Here is a 19191-nt window from a genome sequence, read left to right as displayed (position 1 = left end):
ACAAAGCGAAGTACATATCGCTAATTGAATGTTTTGTTCATTTTTTTACATAAAATTAAAATTCCTTTAATTTAATTTTCTCTTCATGTAGTTTGACATCTCTTTACTCGTGATAACGAGGAAATATATAGTATTGTAATTCATAAATCTATATTTATTTCATTTTTAATTTGATTACCCCCCGTTGTGGTAAAACGTAATTGCTGGTTTAATTATGTTGTTTCGCACATTGCCGTAATATAAAAAAAATGTACGTAATAACGTAGTTTTAATTCACCGGTACCCGCAAAATCTGTTAAATGTTAAGAAGTAAATTTTAAAATAAGTAATTGCTTTATTTATTTTTGTTACTGACTACTATTTATGCAATATAGTGTGTAATTATATATTTTGGACAAACGACGTGTAAATTGTATAATGTATTGAATGTAAATTGTATAATGCATTGAATGTCTAATTGAAGCAACAGTTAAGTATGTTTTAGCATTACTTTACTTTAAACATATTTTTTTCCAAATAATGACATTGTACAAATATATATATTGGTCCTTACATACATAATGGAAAAAGAGTTAGACCTGAAGTTCTTCAACATTATCGGGGGTCTTTTCCTTGCGATAGTTTGAACATGTTGTAATGGTGACATACTTACATAAAATATTAATCATGTCATTTACACAGTATACAATTGAGATCATTAATCTCAATAATTATATTTATTATATGATGACAACAGTACTAATAATAACAGTAGTTACCAACAATTGTAATAATAATAGTAATAATAATAATAATAAAACAAAAAAATGATTTTATAGGAAATATGCAGATATCTTATACAATAATGGATATTAATAATGAGAGTAATAAAGATAGTAATAAGTCCTGTCCAGCAAAATGGAAAAATAGAGTTAGCTATGTAATGAATCGCTTTGTCGTAATAATATATTTTTTATCTTCGTTAAAAATGATGGTGTTGTTTTTATTATTTAGTGAAGGCTTACCATAAAGGAGCATCTCACAATTAAGGAGATGAAACGATCATAGCGCAGTAAATAGAGCTATTCGCTGCAAATGGTATGTATGGCAATGAAAGAAGTAATGCTCAACATTTTCAGCATCATTTCCGTACGCACATAGGTAAGTGTTTTTAAATGATTAATGAATAAGTCCATTAAATTTTAGCATTAAATTACTGAAGACATGAAGAAAGAATAAATTGTGTTTAATGATCAGTTATTCGTCTGTCATGAGATAATCGATTTGTTATGATCAAAGGGTCAATTAAACACGGAAATAAACGTGCTCAGACGAATTTAAAATCGATGAAAACAAATAAATCAAAATAATATGATCTTATATAATCAATGAGTGGGCGGGGTTTAATTTTGTTGCATTGCGAGTTCAGTTACTCTTCAACTCGTCTGATATCAGCCCGTCTATATAACCCGAATACTTGTCAGTTTTGGTGTTTATTTTCGGATTGAAAATTTGCAACACATAAGTATGGCGGGCAGAGACAAGGCATCGAATCAACTGGAGGAGTATAAACGGGCTAAGGGGGTGAGTATAGACGCAACTGTGAGTTTTCAAACGGATTATTTTGTTTGAAAGTAACCGATACTATAAATACTGAATCCTGTTAATGATAAGTTGTTAATGCGCTTTCATACTTTTATTGGCGAACCAATTTAGAATGAATTAAAATAACATGATTTAATAGTTTCTGTCTCTAAGGATTTCGTGTACTGTAACTTCCTTTAGATTTTTCATTATTCCAAACTTTAGTTTATATTACAAAATTTTAAACTTATGTAACTTAACAACAATTGTCCATGGGCGGTCAATCACAGCATTGGTTTAAAGGGTTTATTTTATTTAACAATATTTAAGACGAAATAGTATATTTGAATGATACCCTACGTACAAAAATTAAAGCTATGCACTAACGTTAAATGAATTCATGTTCTCTCATGCATCTACATTGATTCATTATATAACATTCTCACGCTGTTTTTCTTTTCCAGCTGTATTGATAAAAAATAAATTATTTGCAGATATACCCAATGTACACAATAACGCTCCTATGTTCATTGATATGCCTTAGCATACCATTATGCGCATTAACTGCATGTTTAGTTAAAGAATCATAACTAAATGCATATGTTTAATGGGTCAAGTTACATTAGTCCTGCAAAATCAAACCACATGCTATCGACACACATTTCACAAATATGGGCATTGATACGGAAAGAATATATATAGGGATTCAGCCAGACTAAATTATGGCTGGGATGCTTAACAAGGAGCGGGACGACCTTCTTCATATCAAATTGTTTGAAGGTAAACTTTGTACATTGTACGTGACTTTATTGTGCTATTCGCTCTTAAGTACGGATATTGAGTCATCCATTTATCATATATTCCAGGTTCTTTATTTAGCTAAGTTATGGTAATATGAAGTTAAACATATGTTATTCTATGAAAATTGTCAATAGCAAACGACCACATGATATAAGAAAATTGTCATATACAAAAGGAAAGGACATATTTTAAAAGCATGGAGCAACAATAGGAAATAATGCCATATATATGTATAAAGGGTGGGGCATAACAATGGAAGGGTTCCCCTGACATTTCGCTTGAGTTTAATTCGAATATATCTTTAGAGCACAGACACCTTGACAACCGGTATCGGCTCCCCGGTGGGTAACAAAACAGCCTCAATGACTGTGGGGCCACGCGGTCCCCTGTTGATGCAGGATTTCGTATACACTGATGAGATGGCACACTTCAATAGGGAGAGGATCCCAGAGAGGGTGGTACATGCAAAAGGGGGAGGTAACCAGCCTAAGTATTAGTATGCGGTTGCATAATCTATGATGTGTCCGCCTATAGATAATCCGGTTCGATTCTACCACATATGTGTTCAAAGCATTATTCAGATATTCTCACAAGACACAAAGCGCTGGTTATGTCTAGTAAATTAACTTTAAGAGTGTTAAACAAGCTTAAAGGCTCTATAAAGGTGAAGATACGTAATTATTTACAGATTTTTAAATATTTTTTTATTATTTTATTTATAAAGGTTTTCAAAAAACAATATATATATATAGGTCACCAAAAATATAACGATGACTTTTAACGTTTTCCGATATCACTCACAAAGTACATGTAGGTCTCTTCTAAATGGTCAAAACGTCTGTAGTGATCTAATAAGTTACTTTCTGCTGGTAAAAAGTTGTTAAAATAGAATTAAAATTGAATTTTCTTTCGGCTATTTTGACGATGCTGGAACAGCGTCGTCTAAGGTTTGATAACCAGTAAAAAAATTCTTCACAATTGGGACCTATGTAAAAGACCGAGCCAGTCCGATTGAGATAACTCGATTTTTCAGTTACTTCCCTTGGCATTCGCCACTGCGTAGGAGATTGCTCGTTGATTTTCATTGATAACATTCTCCTAGCAGAGTTTTCGTTCGTGTTGATAAAGGTAAATATTAATAGAACAGCATATCGTGGGGAAACAGATTCAATAAGTGTATCAGAACGTTAATTTAAAATTAGTAATTTTACATCCATTTTATTTTTATGGAAAAATGAAACAACTATATATTTTCTCTATTTTGTTTGATATTTGTTCTCGATTTAGCAAATAAATTGCGATAAAAACATGTAATATTAACTTTTTACGTGATCACAAAACTAAAGAATGCGAACAATTTCGAACCTGCAAATTATTAACGCTGCACTGCTATGATATATATAGATATAACAACATTTCTTTGCGTAATTGTCCGTCCCGCTAGCGCAGTGGTAAGGACGTTCGCTTTTTCACCTTTACGACACCGATTCGATTCCCGCTCCCGGCGCAATGTTATCTTTTGTCTGTTTTGTGGTCACCATTCCGGACAGGTGTTTTTTTCCGGATAATCTCATCCCCCCCCCCCCCCGCAGCATTTGGCCATATAAAAAATTAAAAAGTATTTCAGTACAAAACAAATAGCTGGAGATTGCAGCTATCATTCAAAATTTGTCCCAACTGTCGTCAATCTAATCTTATTAGGTAGGAGTGCTGGACACACTCCGGGTCCCAACATTATGCAGCCTCAGCGCGGAGGTAACTTATTACCTTGGAAAAACACAAATACACAGACTGGGTGCAGCCTAGGCACGTATAGACTCAAACAAGGCAACAAACTCAAGTGCGGGCACAATCATTTAAAATTTACATATTGAATACGATATTCTAACAGAAATTACACAACCACCTAAGTGAACATACCATGTTTGATATTTCGTTCGATTGTTAGATTGCAGCATATACATGTATAAGGTCATTTCGCTATTAGTTAACTTTTCCATATGTTCGTGGGCGAACTCGAATAGTCAAGTGCTCATACGATTGAGCTCACATGGTCCGGCTATGTGCTCATACCTGATTACGAGAATCATCATGAAGGTATTGCCAACAATGAACAAGAATGTGACCCGCCCTCAGTTTCGCTCAATGGGTCAACTTACCCACGGGTACTACTTCCCCGTACCCCTAAACTTTTTTTCGTACCAAAATTGTTTCGTACGCAAATTTTTTTCGTACCAAATTTTGTTTCGTACCCAAAATTTTCGTACCCAATTTTTTTATCGTACCCAAATGTTCGTATCAACATACACAATTGTGGTGATATAGATAGACTTAAATTGATGTTTTATATCCATCCTCTTCAAAAGCATCGTCACACCAGTACTGTCAGTACTTTGATTAACATATGTCAACGCTCTGAGGCTACACATCACGTTAGTTGCAAAAATGTAAACATTTCTTCCAATTATGAAACGGGCTTACATTCCATAATTCTTGACAACGTTGTACCTAAGCTGTGTTATTAGCAGTTTTTATGCAAGAGTAACTGAAATCCGGTAAAAATTAGACCAGTTGATATGCATAATAATTGGATTTGTGACCTTTATAGAGCCTTTAAAGCATTTGATGCAATCAATGTAGCATAGATAGGTATAGACTAACAAGTCAAGTAATGCTGTTGGAAACGGCAGTCAGACATTGTTTAGTCTCAGATTTGTTCATTGTGAAAATGTGTCTCTTCATTTTCTTCAAACTTAGGTTATTAAGATTTATCCAGTAAAATTTCATTTTCCCGATTCGAAAAAAAGCTCAGTAATGTAGACATGCGTTTGTGAAAGCAATAACCTAATGTATAATGTGCAAACTGATTATACGCACTTATTAATGACTAACTTTACAAAGTTGTTTACATGATAATATTCATTTATATAAACAGTTTTACTCTCGGTTGTTTAGGACATTTGAACATGTTAATAAAAGTAGCTCAGTAGCTTGTTGAGTATACCAATATTGTTCTGCTAAAATAAATCACATTATATTTATATCTGTAACTTTCATTGTGTTACTTGATGTTGGATCATCAACTGTTATTGAGAAAAACATCTTATCATGAATGTTCCTGATAACAAAAAGTGTATGCTAGAAATTGTTTTTATATCTTTTATATTATTTTTATGGTTAATATATAAGATAAATGAGTTACTTACTTTTGAATTTTAAATGTTGGAGCCATTAGGATTTGGAAAAATTGCATCGTTGTAAATAAAATTTGGACATGTGTTTGTCTTTGGTTGACAATTACAATAACATTGATAATGAACGTGTTTTTAATGTTACTAAGGTTCAATTTATATGGTTCCGAATTTCGAATTTGACCATACAAACATTAATTAAACATAACGAATGGACTATGTTGGGGTAACGTAAAAAAGTGGTTTGAACTTATTTGATATACTGTAATTATACAAGGGCTTTTAAAATCTAGAATGGTTAAAATATTAACTAAGAACACGGTTTCATAAATAAGGTAATGAATACATTTTTGTGGTATCGAAGAATGCTGACAAAAGTGTATTACGCAACATGGTTATGGTTTGTCTAAAATGGCAGAAATAGGATTTGACATCTTACACATTCAAAGGTTGTGCGTTTGTTTGAGTATGTTTAAAATACGCTCCTTGATTTCGTATTTTGTCTTCTGGTTTGGGATCATTTTCTTTTTTTATCTAAACACTTACGTCTATTAAATTTACTTTTTTAACAGTATGTTTATGTAGCTCTAAAATTATTTATCACAAAACATGCTGCGTAAACAGATCGTAAGCAATTGATTCTGTTTAAAATATACTTTTAAAGTCTAAATATTGAACATTATGAGTTGATGTGACGAAACTTTATTTAAAATACAATTTAATGGTTTTAACATTTTCATAAGAAGTGACCATGACGATATAATGTTAAAAGTATTGATTAATGCAGCGGATCAAATGATATGATAACAACTCCCATTCTTAATTAAAAAAAAAAAAATTCATGCTTTGTTGGTGATGTTCAATTCTTTCAGGTGCGTTTGGATACTTTGAGTGTACTCATGATGTCACCAAGTACACAAAACTCAAGCCATTTGAGTTTGTCGGAAAGAAGACGCCATTGGTTGTTCGATTTTCTACTGTCGGTGAGCAAAAATAAGATAGAAACCAATAATGAATGGATATATGTGCATGCAATTCCTTAATTTAAGATCAACACCTTTCTTGTTAAACAGATTCGTCGGAAACACTTCTCTGGCGTGATTGGTTTAAATCAAAATGTAGTTGAAGTTGAACAAAACATCATTATCATCATTATAATCTTTATGGAACCTGTTATTGTTGTATTTATTATGGTTGCTGTTACTTCAATAGAAACAGATGCACGATACTGCAAAATAAAAACAATGTATGCAAATTTTAATTGTTATCTTGTCCATGTACTTTCACGTCGTACTTTATATATGAGACACATGAATACATGTTTCTAGATCAGTAACCTATTTTGTCATTGTAACAGGAGGGGAGTCAGGCTCCGCAGACACGGCACGTGACCCTCGAGGGTTCGCTGTGAAGATGTACACGGAGGAAGGGAACTGGGACATTGTGGGCAATAATACACCCATCTTCTTTATCCGAGACCCACTCATGGTAAGACTGAAAATATTTTTCAGCATTACGGGAATGGTGCCGGGGCGCTTTGTAAGGGAAACACTTCGTCGTTTAGACTAAAATTGTGAATTATGTTGGTTTTTGTTTCTGCCTTCAACAAATACTTTAAAATTAAAAAACTTTTTGTTTCTATATATAAGCTAATGTTCAACACCAGAAAGCTGGATATGGAGATAAATTTAATAGCTAATTAAAAAAACAACCTTTAACTGTTGTTATAAATCAGCATGTGAGGAAAAAATATATATTAGTTGAAAAGTGTCGATTATTGGCTGAAAAAACTTTCACAGTTGAATTATTGTAATGTGAAGATGATCATAAAGATTTGAAGTTTTCGCTGCGAGTTTTTGCAGAATTATGGTCAATTATCAGTTGTTTCCACGTTAAATATATAATTTAAAAATTGTGTGTTTTCAACTCCTCTAACTGGCTGTTTATTTTCTAATTATCACAGGTAACTGTGTAGTTGATCATAATGGAAGGAATTTGGACTGCGACCAGTTTTTGTATAAACCGAAGAATATTTAACAGATTTGTCCGTGTACACAAGTGCATTGTGGGGACACCAGTGTCTGTGACACATGTCTAGTTATTTAATTTTTCATCTTAACCAGACATAATCAAAATATTAGTGTGTTTAATATGTAAGTTTAGTTGAGCTGAGTTTCGACCATATCTAATAACTGACTCTTGCCATTCAGTTTTCTCTTCATTTTATCAAAGGTAGTTATTCTACGGGCCGAAAACTCTGCGTTGAGATTGGTAAGGAACAACTACTCTTATGGGCTCCTGCTTCTGTTAATTATTCATTACAAAGCGTCATTTTTTAGCTCCATGTCGGTTTTTGTATCTAGAAGCTTTTCTTATTTCTTGGACCCTTTAACAATAATTTTTGGTTTGGTGGTGTCGATGTTAAATACATATTAAATACTTGTTTGCACTCAATTACTGGAAATTTAATTGAGCATAGTAATCAAACTCCATAAATTGATACCTTATATCCAATGACTACAAATAGGATAAGTGCGAAAAGTCAATGTTCATGAATATAGAAATGGTTTGAGCTTAACATCTTGTTTAATAATTTAGATTGTGACATGAATCTGCAAGCATAAATTCATTGAATTGATACTTCATCTTTGAATTTATAACGGCTGAATCGGGTCAAGTTCAACAGGCAAATTCCGAAATTTATTTTTGTTAAATATGGTTTTCAAAAATATTTGATAAAAAACGCACTTAAATGAAGTTTAAACTATACAAACAACTTGTTTTAGAAAATGAAGCCGGAAACTGTGACAAGAAGAAGAACATTCGAGAGCGCTGTCCTCTGACAGATATTGTTAGTTGTGTTTTTAACAACGGATACTGTTTTTGTTGTATTTCAGTTTGCGAGCTTCCTTCACACACAGAAGAGGAACCCACAGACTCACCTGAAGGTCAGTATGACTCTTGGTAATCTCATAAATCTTGAACTACTCGTATTTAAACATCAAATGTAACTTTTACAGCACAACACCATGTTTAAAGAAGCCTACCATTTTCACGAGTATTTTTTAAGAGGCGTACTGATCATACGGTAATTGTTTTACGAAATTCAGTTGTCGCTTCCAATTGTTGTACGTTCTTCGGTAAGACAACGCATTCGTTTCTTAATTTTGGCATTTACAACACAAAAGAAATGAAATGTACCCATAGTACAGTAGAATAATAAATCGTGAAGTTCACTGAGCGGTGAAAATTTAATTTGTGGACATTGAAATGTATGCGCTTTGACACCTAAAGGTAATCATACAAAATGCTTTTCATAATTGTCTAAATAAGTTTTTGGATTGTTTTCATTAATATTTTACTTCAAATTTGTTTTAACAAAAGGAATGTTATTTCTAACATCCACACTCCTGCTTGTTATGTATATGGTGCACATCTTCATAAAATGTAATAAAGACCCATACCCAATTGGAAATCATAAGCTAAAGGACCGAGGTGAAATGAGCTTTGAAAACACATTTCCACTTTATAACAAATTAACAATTTCCACATGTTCACCAAACTATGTGCACAAGCGCATGTTTTAGTAGCGTAAATGCACGTAAATGAATCTAATAAGCTTCCACGTTTCAAACAAAACTCTTATAAGCAATATCACATTAATGGTTTGGCTGCCAGTCGGGGAGACTTACATGTTTCACAAAAATCTTTGCTTTCAAATGTAACAAACCTGTCACAGTCAAACGTTAATGACACTTGTAGGAAAAGAGTTAAAATTCCACCATTTTTGCATAAAGTATACAGTAGTTAGGCAATAGATCTATACTGTTTTGGGTACAACTGTAAAAAACATGCATTTTTATTACCACTTGCCAAGAATGCAAAGTAATGTAAACGGACAAAAGAACATTTTGTAGACTTTGCTTTAAGCAGCGTCGTGAAAACTTGGTATAATGCCATATACGAAAAGCGCAGCTCCTGACCAGTTTGCGACATCTAGCACTTCTGTCAGGAGCTACCTTTATCAGACGTTATAGCTGCATCTGATTGTACGGATGCAGAGGTTTATCTGGTACTACCCTGTCGGATATGTCTTAATCCCTATTTCTAAATGGCTAAGTTCATGTCAGATAACGAATATTATAGGACATGGACATGTTTTGGGACTTCATCAGCCTGCGACCAGAGACAACCCACCAGGTGTCATTCCTCTTCTCAGATCGGGGCACGTCAGACGGTTACCGCCACATGAACGGCTACGGAAGTCACACGTTTAAGCTCGTCAACAAGGACGGTGAAGCCGTATACTGCAAGTTTCATTTCAAGGTAAGGCATTATCTGCTGTGTTTAAGGGCCGTATAAGAAGCAAGATTTAATTGTAAGTTACCAATGTCTTTACAACCCCACCCCGTCACCACCACCACCAGCAGCACTTGAAGGGTGACTTGGTCAATGGGACGTGATGCATCGGGAAAATCTTTTTTAGTTGACGTCAATCGTAGAGTCGGATCAAAACATGCCACACCCATATGGTCAAATAATGCATGTATACTTACATATTAGAATAATAACACTTATTATATATCCAATAAACTCATCCAATTGGCATTCTTCAAATGTACCACGTGACCGTCCAATATTGGATCCAAAAAGTCAGATTTTTTCAATATTGTACAGTTGAGTACAAGTGCACAAAGCAATTGTTTCATAACGATAAAGGCCGTTACCGCGAAAGAGTGTCCGAAAGTACAATAATTGATTCACAAGGGCGCTTGTCTTGAAAAAAAACATAGATGCAATTAAAGAGTCTGTTTAATTTGAAGAGTTTTGTTTTGTTTATGTTGTCGTTTGGTAAGATATTGACGGACGAGGAAATTTCGGATTTCGAAAATTTCGAAGAATTGGATATAGAATAAAAACCTGATTTGACTTTTGAACTGTGCAGTGTGCCTGACGGCTCGTCCAAAATGATTTCAAACTGTGTGCGAGTCGAAATATATCTCCGTATTATACAGTGAAACGTCTAATGACCTATAAACATTTATATCAGGAATCATAGCTCACTTTGGAGTTAAACATCGTTTCAATTTGTGGTCTTTTTAAATGTTTTTTAACCATGAAAACGTCATTAAAACTGCCCACGCCCCACATGTTACTTTGTTAATGCTGTCAACGGGATACATATAATTTACACACTGCACGTCCGTAAGTCCGTACGTCTGTCCACACTTTTCGGTTTCGGGATTCTTATTCAACCTATTTTTATCACCAAACAGTCTGACAAAAATATAGCTTATAACGGAGGTCAAGTGCAATTACCTTCCAAATCCCACCAGACGCGACAATAATGGTCATTGAATGGCATGCAATATGGCTTGGACACGATTTTCGTTCTTTTACTTAACCAGTTTTTGCCAAACACTTTATAATTTACAAGTTATCACATAATTTTAGAAACACCTTTTCGTTAACCCATGCATATGTCTAATTCTAGTTCCCGTATTTCACAGACTTATTATTTACTTGTGTTATTAATGGAATAAATGATGTCTTTGTGTTGTCCATGCTGTTTAATTAATTTATTATTTTTCAATACTCCGTGGATACTTTATATAATGTATTTAAACAAAGGGAATATTTTTTTTTAACTTTTTAAGGGCTATTTTACATCCGTGACTGACATAATCACTATTTCTTCACAAAACAGCATTGGTGAATACAACGTCCTGCCATTGAAATCGTATATTTTCAGGCCCTGTGGAAAGTGTGACATGGTCATTGGGACATGTTAATCATATTAAAAGGGAGCTAATAAATTGACCTGTACTACGAGTAGTGCTTTGGTACTTGTAATTACCGGTAGGCTACTAACATGTCAAGCCTCGATCTATCTGCATTAAGTTAATATAATTAACAATTTCAGACAGACCAGGGCATACGGAACCTGTCTGCTGAGCAGGCTGCACAGCTGGCCGGCAGTGACCCCGACTTTTCGATACGTGACCTCTACAACGCCATCGCCGATGGCAATTACCCCTCGTGGAGCCTCAAGATCCAAGTCATGACTTACGAGCAGGCTGAGCAGTTCCGCTGGAACCCCTTCGATCTAACTAAGCTCAGGACATATCAATTTTTATTGTAATATACTGCACTGCTCTTGTCATTTTAACGAAATTTTGATAAAAATATGGGTAAGGAAATAAATATTTAATGTATCTTGTCAGCTGTAAAGTTGTATTATTCACAGAGATATTGACAAATGAAATTAATTTGACAATTATAATGATGATGATGATGTTTAAGTATTTTTTTCATAATCAAGATGATTCGGCATGGTTGCAGTGGTGGTGTTATTGGGGATTCATGTGGTTTTGGTCTTGGTGGTAGTGATGAGAATCGTGCTTAGAGTATTAATTCCTAGGATTTTTGTGATAATGCTAACCTCACATAACATAACACCATTTTTAGAAATCATTGAACTTGTTTCCAACTTATGAATGGCACTCACTAACAACTTCTGCTATTATAAACAGATCTGGCCCCAAGGGGAGTTTCCGCTGATTCCTGTCGGCCGAATGGTGCTGAACCGCAACCCCAACAACTACTTTGCCGAGGTAGAGCAGGTTGCCTTCAGCCCATCCCATATGATCCCCGGGGTAGAACCAAGCCCCGACAAGATGCTGCAGGTAAGACCAGGTCCAACCTGATATCTGGGTTAGATGCAAGCGCTGACAAGATGCTGCAGGTAAGACCGGGTCCCACCCGATACATTTGTTTCAGGCAAGCCCTGGCAATATGCTGCAGGTAAGACTAAGTCCAACCTGATATCTTTGTTAGAGGAAAGCCCCGACAAGATGCTTCAGGTAATACCAGGTCCTACGTGATATCTTTGTTAGAGGAAAGCCCCGACAAGATGCTGCAGGTAAGACAAAGTTTCAACTGCTACCCGGGGTAGAAGCTAGCCCGGACAAGATGTTACAAGTGAGACAATGTCCCTGCTGTTCCCCGAGGTAGAGGCAAGCACTGACAAGATGTTGTAAGACCAGGTTCCACCTGTTAACTAAAGTAAAGGCAATCCATGAAAATAGGATTTAGGTAAGACAAGTTCCAATAAGATAACAAAGGTAGAGTCAAGCTTTGACAAGATATTGTAGGAAAAGTAGAAGTCATATCGAATCCCTGTCGTAGTCGCAAGTCCAAACAATATTCCACCTAATTCATCGGGTAGAGGCATGTCCTATCATTTTCTGGTAAGACCAGGTCACTGCTAATTCTTGGGGTAGTTTTTATGTCTGACAACACATTATATGTAAGACCAGGTACCATCTGATCTCTGCGGTAGAGGAAAACCCATAAAAGATGCTGTCTGAAAGACCAGGTCAAAGTTTATCGGATGTAGAGGCAAACCCTTACAAAATTTAGTAATTTTGGCTAGGTCTTACTTGATCCCTGTGGTAGAGGCAAATCAAAACAAGGTGATGAATGTAAGACCAGGTCCCTGCTGATATCTCTGGTACAGACATACCCTAACAAGATGCTGTAGATAAGACAAGGTCCCTGCTGATCCCTGGTGTATAATCAAGTCGTAACAAGATGGTGTTGGTACGACTCCGATATCCCACCTAATTACTAGGGTAGAGACAAGCCCTGACAATATGTTGAAGATAAGACCAGGTTCCACTTGATCCCAGCAGTAAAGGCAAACCCTGACATAATGCGGTAGGTAAATCCAGGTCCCTGCAGATCACGGGGTAAAAGGCAATCCTAACAAGATGTTGTGATAGTCCGCGATCCCCACTGCATATCTACGGTTGAGGCAAGTCTTGATAAGATGTTGTAGGCTAGACGAGATTCCGCATACTTCCTTGGTGGAGTCAAGCCCTGAAAATATATTGTAGGTAAGTCCAGGTTCCTGCTGATTCTTGGGTAGAGGTAGACCCTGGGGTAGGGGCAATTGTATCAGCTTCGCCACTGCGACCTTTATGCAAATTGTATTAATATATGCACCATGCTACATCTCTTTTGGTCAAAAATATAAATATTCTATTGTACACTTCAGCATAAATTAAATTTATGAACTGATTTAGATTATTTGTTTGGATTAAGTCCAATCTCACAGCCTCTTAAGGTTTATAACTTAAATCACAAACTTTCATTTAATAGTCCAATGTCATGGACACATGACAAGTAAACTGTTTTTATTTTACGGTACGCTGTAATTGCTGGTTTAAATCATGGTATTGTTCATAACATTCTGGAAAAAAAATAGCCAATGAAAGGATAAATGAAATATGCAAACTAGGAATACAGGTAAAATTGAACTTATACAAAAATATTTTTTCTGAAACCAGGGTCGACTGTTTTCATATCCGGACACCCATCGACACCGCCTGGGTTCGAACTACCTGCAGATTCCTGTAAATTGTCCGTACAACGCTCGCCTGAGGAACTACCAGCGAGATGGACCACAGACGGTTAATGATAACCAAGGTGAGTAAAATGTTCTTCGCCTGCGGCCGTGTAATACAAAAAAAAACTTGAGTGAAATCTTATTCATCACTTTAAGAATTGTAAACAATACGTGTCTTTCTATATTTGGTAGTAAAAAATTAAATTTTGTCCACTAAATTTTATCTTAATGCATATCTTAATGGTAATATTTGATTTGTAACGAGTTCAGAAGTTGAATAAAAGTGGCAATGAGTGTTGAACATGTCTCGAAAACACGTAAATGAACTGGTTAATCAGACCCAATTGTGTTACTAAACATAATTGCTGTCTTTGTTTATCTGTCAGTTATCACAAGTAATGTGTATGGAACGTGCATTTACAATTTAGAGAAAATAAGCGTTTTGAAAATTACATTGGATAGTTGTAGATTATTAATAACGTAATACTGCAAATGTTTGTCGGTGATAAAAAAAAATCAGTTAAATAGTCTACGTACACTTCAGCAGTTAATGGCGATTTAAATACATGTTTTCTCAAAACCACTACTAAATGATAATTTACAAAATAATAACTACTGTTTTTCAGGAGGTGCGCCCAACTACTTCCCAAACAGTTTCAGTGGACCAATTGACGACAAGAAATGGATGGAGCATATGGACAAGTATTCCATCGGGCAGGTTGGCCGCTATAATACCACAGACGATGACAACTTCACGCAAGTGGGCACATTCTTTAACAAGGTAAGCATTCTGTCTAGGTTGTGGATATTATATTGCATTGTTATAAATTTACCCAAACATGACTCGAACAATTGCTATTTATCGAATTTACTGATCACTTTGTATTTTACCTATGTCTATCCACGTCAATATCGTAAGAAACGTTTGTACTTTTACGGTATTTGATACACAATTATCTCTAACGGTCAAGCCTAGGCTTTACATATATTTTTCATTTTAGCAAGTGTCCTAGTGGGAAACAAACCTAGAAATCTGGGTTAATGTGAGGACGAGAGAGCACAAATGCCTTAATGGGCTCATTAGAGACTTTAGCCACATATTCAAATGGGTTCACCAAGGGAAAAAGGAAAACTGCTTTGCCTCATGGCGGCCATTTTGTGAATGAATAGGAACCATATTTCACTTTCTCTTTAGTTTGACTGAGTGACTTTGTTTTTGACTCGAAAAAAATAGTGTCAAACATGCCGAGATATCAATAGAAACATAAAGATTCTGAGTAAATGTTATACAGTTTGGGAAGTAAATTTGGCATTAAGAGGGTTCTAACGCTTTTTTTTATTATTTAAAATTTGACTCCGTGTTCTTGTTTTTGACCTCATGTGATTTAAAATCGACTGCGGCCGATATAACATTTAAACAAAGTATTTATTATTAATTATCATTTATGTTTAACGAAGGTTGAACATTGATTGTTGCCTCGTGCCTCAAGAGTATTAATAACAATTTGATTGAATTAACCCTGTGACCTAGTTGTTGACCACATCTAACTCAGTTTCGAACTATTCTATATATATATATATATATAAGTTTCAAATATGCAGAACGAGATCGTTTAATAAATGTGATCTCCAGGGTTCGGCAAAAAATGTGTCCTATATTGCCCAAAAACATTTAACTTTATGTGCCTAAGTGACCTAGTTTTTGTCAACGCATGACACAATGTCAAATATGCCAGTGATAGCATCATGACAAATGTTTAACTCAACGTAGCCTCTAGACTATTTACAAGGGCTTTCTTTCATTTGACCAATCCATCTAGTTGTGTTTATCCCATTGACGACCTAAAGAGGAAAACATAACTAACGGAAGGTTAAATATGAAGTGTGTTCTTTAAGACACCATTGCTTAAATTTACCGGGTTATTTCACATTAAAAATTAAGGGAAAAATCGAAGACATTTACTTTAGCATTTCAGAGGCCGTCCATTTAGTATATTCAAACACAATTGCGGTCATTTGTACAAGCCCTCATTTCTTCAGGTCCTCTCGCCTGCTCTCCGCGAGAATCTAACATCCAACATTGCGGGTCACCTGATTGGGGCACAAGATTTCATTCAGAAGCGTGCCATCGGCAACTTTGCCAGCGCCGACCCAGTTTACGGACAGCTGATACAAGAGAAGATTGACAAGCTCAAGGCACAGAAACAGGTATGTTCACCTTTGTGTTTTATGTATATTCTCAGCTTTTCAGTTGGGTTATCCGTTACTGTAGCTATCTGAGACATTGCCAGATTGGTAGTTTTGGCTTTTAAAAGAGAAATATACAGAACTTAGTTATTTTACTGTGATTTATTTTATAACACGTTTAGCTCCAATTAGGAAAGCATTGTACACATTCTACGTTTTAACGTAGGAATACAAATTTAGTTTCGCTTCCTTTCTTAAACACTTGATTAAATAAATATTGAAATTAAGCTATGCTTTTTGTTACATTTAGAATGTTGATTTTGGAGACCTCTCCTATCCATACCTGTTTTTTTGCATTACGTATAATGTTCTTCTATCAGTTTGATACAGCTGTTACGTTGGTGGTTTATGGTATGTGCATGAATGCATCAGAAGTTGTGATTGTTCTGATTCTTCTTTCTTTTATAACTAATGATAACATTTGACATTTCTGCAGTGAAAGAATAGCAGTGAAAAGAACAAATTGTTATTTTCACCGGTGAAAAGAACACATTTTCAGAACTCCTTTTTATATTTTTAGATGATCATAAATAATTTTATAAGTTCATGCTTATATTTCAGATATGGGCATACATCTTGTCAGATTTCTGTAATTTCATCGTGTATCATGCAATCTTAAAACTATTTTAATGTTCACCATGTGGAGATGCCTTATGGGTGTGAGTCCTGTGGCGCAAAGGTCATTTTCACACAGGTCAATTGCGAAAAAAAGTCATTATATAGGTTGTCCAGACTGTTAAAACATCATTCAGTAGACAATTCGAAAAGAAATGTACAGCATGTGTTTTTTCTCGTGAAAGGCCCGTGTCCCTAGATCAAAGGTCAAGTTCATACTTTATAAATTCAAATTTATGTATGAAGTGCAAATACGAAAACAGTGCAGCTTATCTGGAAAATGACTTTCATTCATAAGACTTTTTTTAATAATAACTTACCAAAATATGTGGAGATTGTGGTGATCGAGCGTCCGGCAAGACTAGTATCATTGGCCTTAACGTTAAGGTGACTTTGGGAGGTGAAAATGTGGGCATAGTATAGCTCATGCAGACTTAGCTTACTTCAACTACAATTTAAAAAACAACACGTCTCTCATGTTCTTCATTTGGAGAGAATATGTTGCACATTATCCCCATTTCTGGACATCAGATTTAAAGACCAGTCTTTCCTTTCAACATGCTGTCAACATGAATATACACGTAGTTACATGACTGTTGTTATTTTTAGAAGATTATATTTACTTTGATAGTAACATAATATTATGATATTTCCAAAAGAACATCTTAAGCCTTAATCAAACCCCCTTGAATGTGTTGAATTATCCATGCGATTTAGATAAGTATGCAAGTAAAGACTTTAAAACATTTTGTTCAGGTGAAGATTGAAGCTTAGATAAGCTTTTGGATACAGTAAGTAGTGAATTTATTTTTATTTATATTAATTAATTAGTGATAGTTGCATTGGGTCAATGGAGTTATATCAGGCTTTTTACCAATGTACAATTTTGCTGACATTGCTGTTCTCATGTTTATTATTTTAATATCTCTCTCCTGCTGATAACACATGTCAAACATAAATTGTATTTAATTTTGATTTAAATGGATAAACCTGTTATAGAATATCTTATCGAACGTATTAATGTTCATAATTCTATGCAAGTAAACAGTCACTGCAGAATGTTTTTTTACATATGCGTTAATGAATTTGAAGTAAATAAATGTTTGAACAGTCGGCTTGTGTCATACCTTTTTAGCTTCGGAAATTTCTTGTAGATAAATCATTTGACTTGAACAGTTGTTTGTTAAATGTATTAAGATAGCTAAGATTGTGTTTGTGCTTTACCACCAAAAATAGTCCTGTGATATATCGAGGATGTGGAATTGGCAGCCTAAGCGTATTCCATACTTGCCTGTTTTACAACTGTCACTTATACTTTAGTTATAGTAATAGTAATTGCCGTTTTCAGATGGCTGGATAAGTTGGTATACATGCTTGAACAAATACATGCAAAATAAGGGATATAAAAAACACATGTGTGTTTTTGTTTAAAGTGTAGTAATGCATTTAGTACAATAAATGATTTTCTTTCTGTTAGTCATTTTATATAATTGCTTTAGATATTTATACAAATTATTAAAACTGTTAATAGTAGCTCTTTTCCAAAATGTTATTGTCAAATAAGTGGAACTATGTTTATGTATATTATATTGCATATTTAAATGCTGATTATTGACAATATAATTGTGCTTGTTGTATTTTTCAGGTTACAAGCGTGTCAGCACAGTCAAACATGGGATGATCAATCATGAAATTATTAATGTTAGAGCAGTAAATAATGCTTTTATGTAACCAATACATATTGGGTTGAAGTTTCTATTTACATTATTCATATTTACATGTCCACTATTCGTCATTCAGCATTATTGTATGGTGATAAGGGTTTTGTAATAAGCATTTTATCACGAATACGTACAGGTTTTATGATCGTATTGCTTTTTATACATCTTTGTCATAATATAACCGAAACAATTGCAATAAAATCATGTTTGAATTGACCTCCACTTTGATAGTATATAATAAGACTTAAATACACTAAAGGAAACATCCTCTTTGTTTAAGTCAATATGTACGTGATTGCAATGTTGATGTCCGAATCATAAGGAAAAATAGTTCTGAGTCTGTATGATTTAATTAGTACTTGTGTATCGTACATATTATTGTGTGGCGCTTATTTTAGTTAAAATTTTGTTTATGCATTTTGTCATGCATTTAATTTTAGAATGTATTCAGAGTATAAATAGATCATTTTGTTAAAAGATATTTAATAAATGATATAAGTATATATTGTATTATGTTACATCGTTTGTAATTAAAGAAGCCATTTGGTAATCACGATTCTTAATGCTTAACAAGTGCTTTGGTAGCACAGTGTATACAAACTTTTAATGGGTTTCACTTCAAGATAATGAATCATTTGGTGGT

At 34.5% G+C, this 19191-nt stretch overlaps 1 protein-coding gene across 1 annotated transcript; it reads left to right on the top strand.

The window, feature by feature from the left end:
- The first annotated feature begins 1506 nt into the window (after positions 1 to 1506).
- Positions 1507 to 18508, top strand: LOC127849679 (catalase-like). Its single transcript, XM_052382426.1, has 12 exons — positions 1507 to 1563; positions 2670 to 2841; positions 6428 to 6538; positions 6913 to 7043; positions 8453 to 8503; positions 9702 to 9881; positions 11479 to 11668; positions 12087 to 12241; positions 13907 to 14045; positions 14592 to 14746; positions 16006 to 16173; positions 18473 to 18508. The coding sequence occupies exons 1-12, from the start codon at positions 1507 to 1509 to the stop codon at positions 18506 to 18508; spliced, it is 1545 nt and encodes a 514-aa protein (XP_052238386.1).
- The last annotated feature ends 683 nt before the right edge of the window (positions 18509 to 19191 follow it).

This window comes from Dreissena polymorpha, chromosome 11, assembly GCF_020536995.1.
Source record: "Dreissena polymorpha isolate Duluth1 chromosome 11, UMN_Dpol_1.0, whole genome shotgun sequence".
In the NCBI taxonomy this organism is placed as follows: domain Eukaryota; kingdom Metazoa; phylum Mollusca; class Bivalvia; order Myida; family Dreissenidae; genus Dreissena; species Dreissena polymorpha.
Note: the sequence above shows the minus strand (reverse complement) of the source record. Positions and strands in the feature narration are given on the sequence as shown.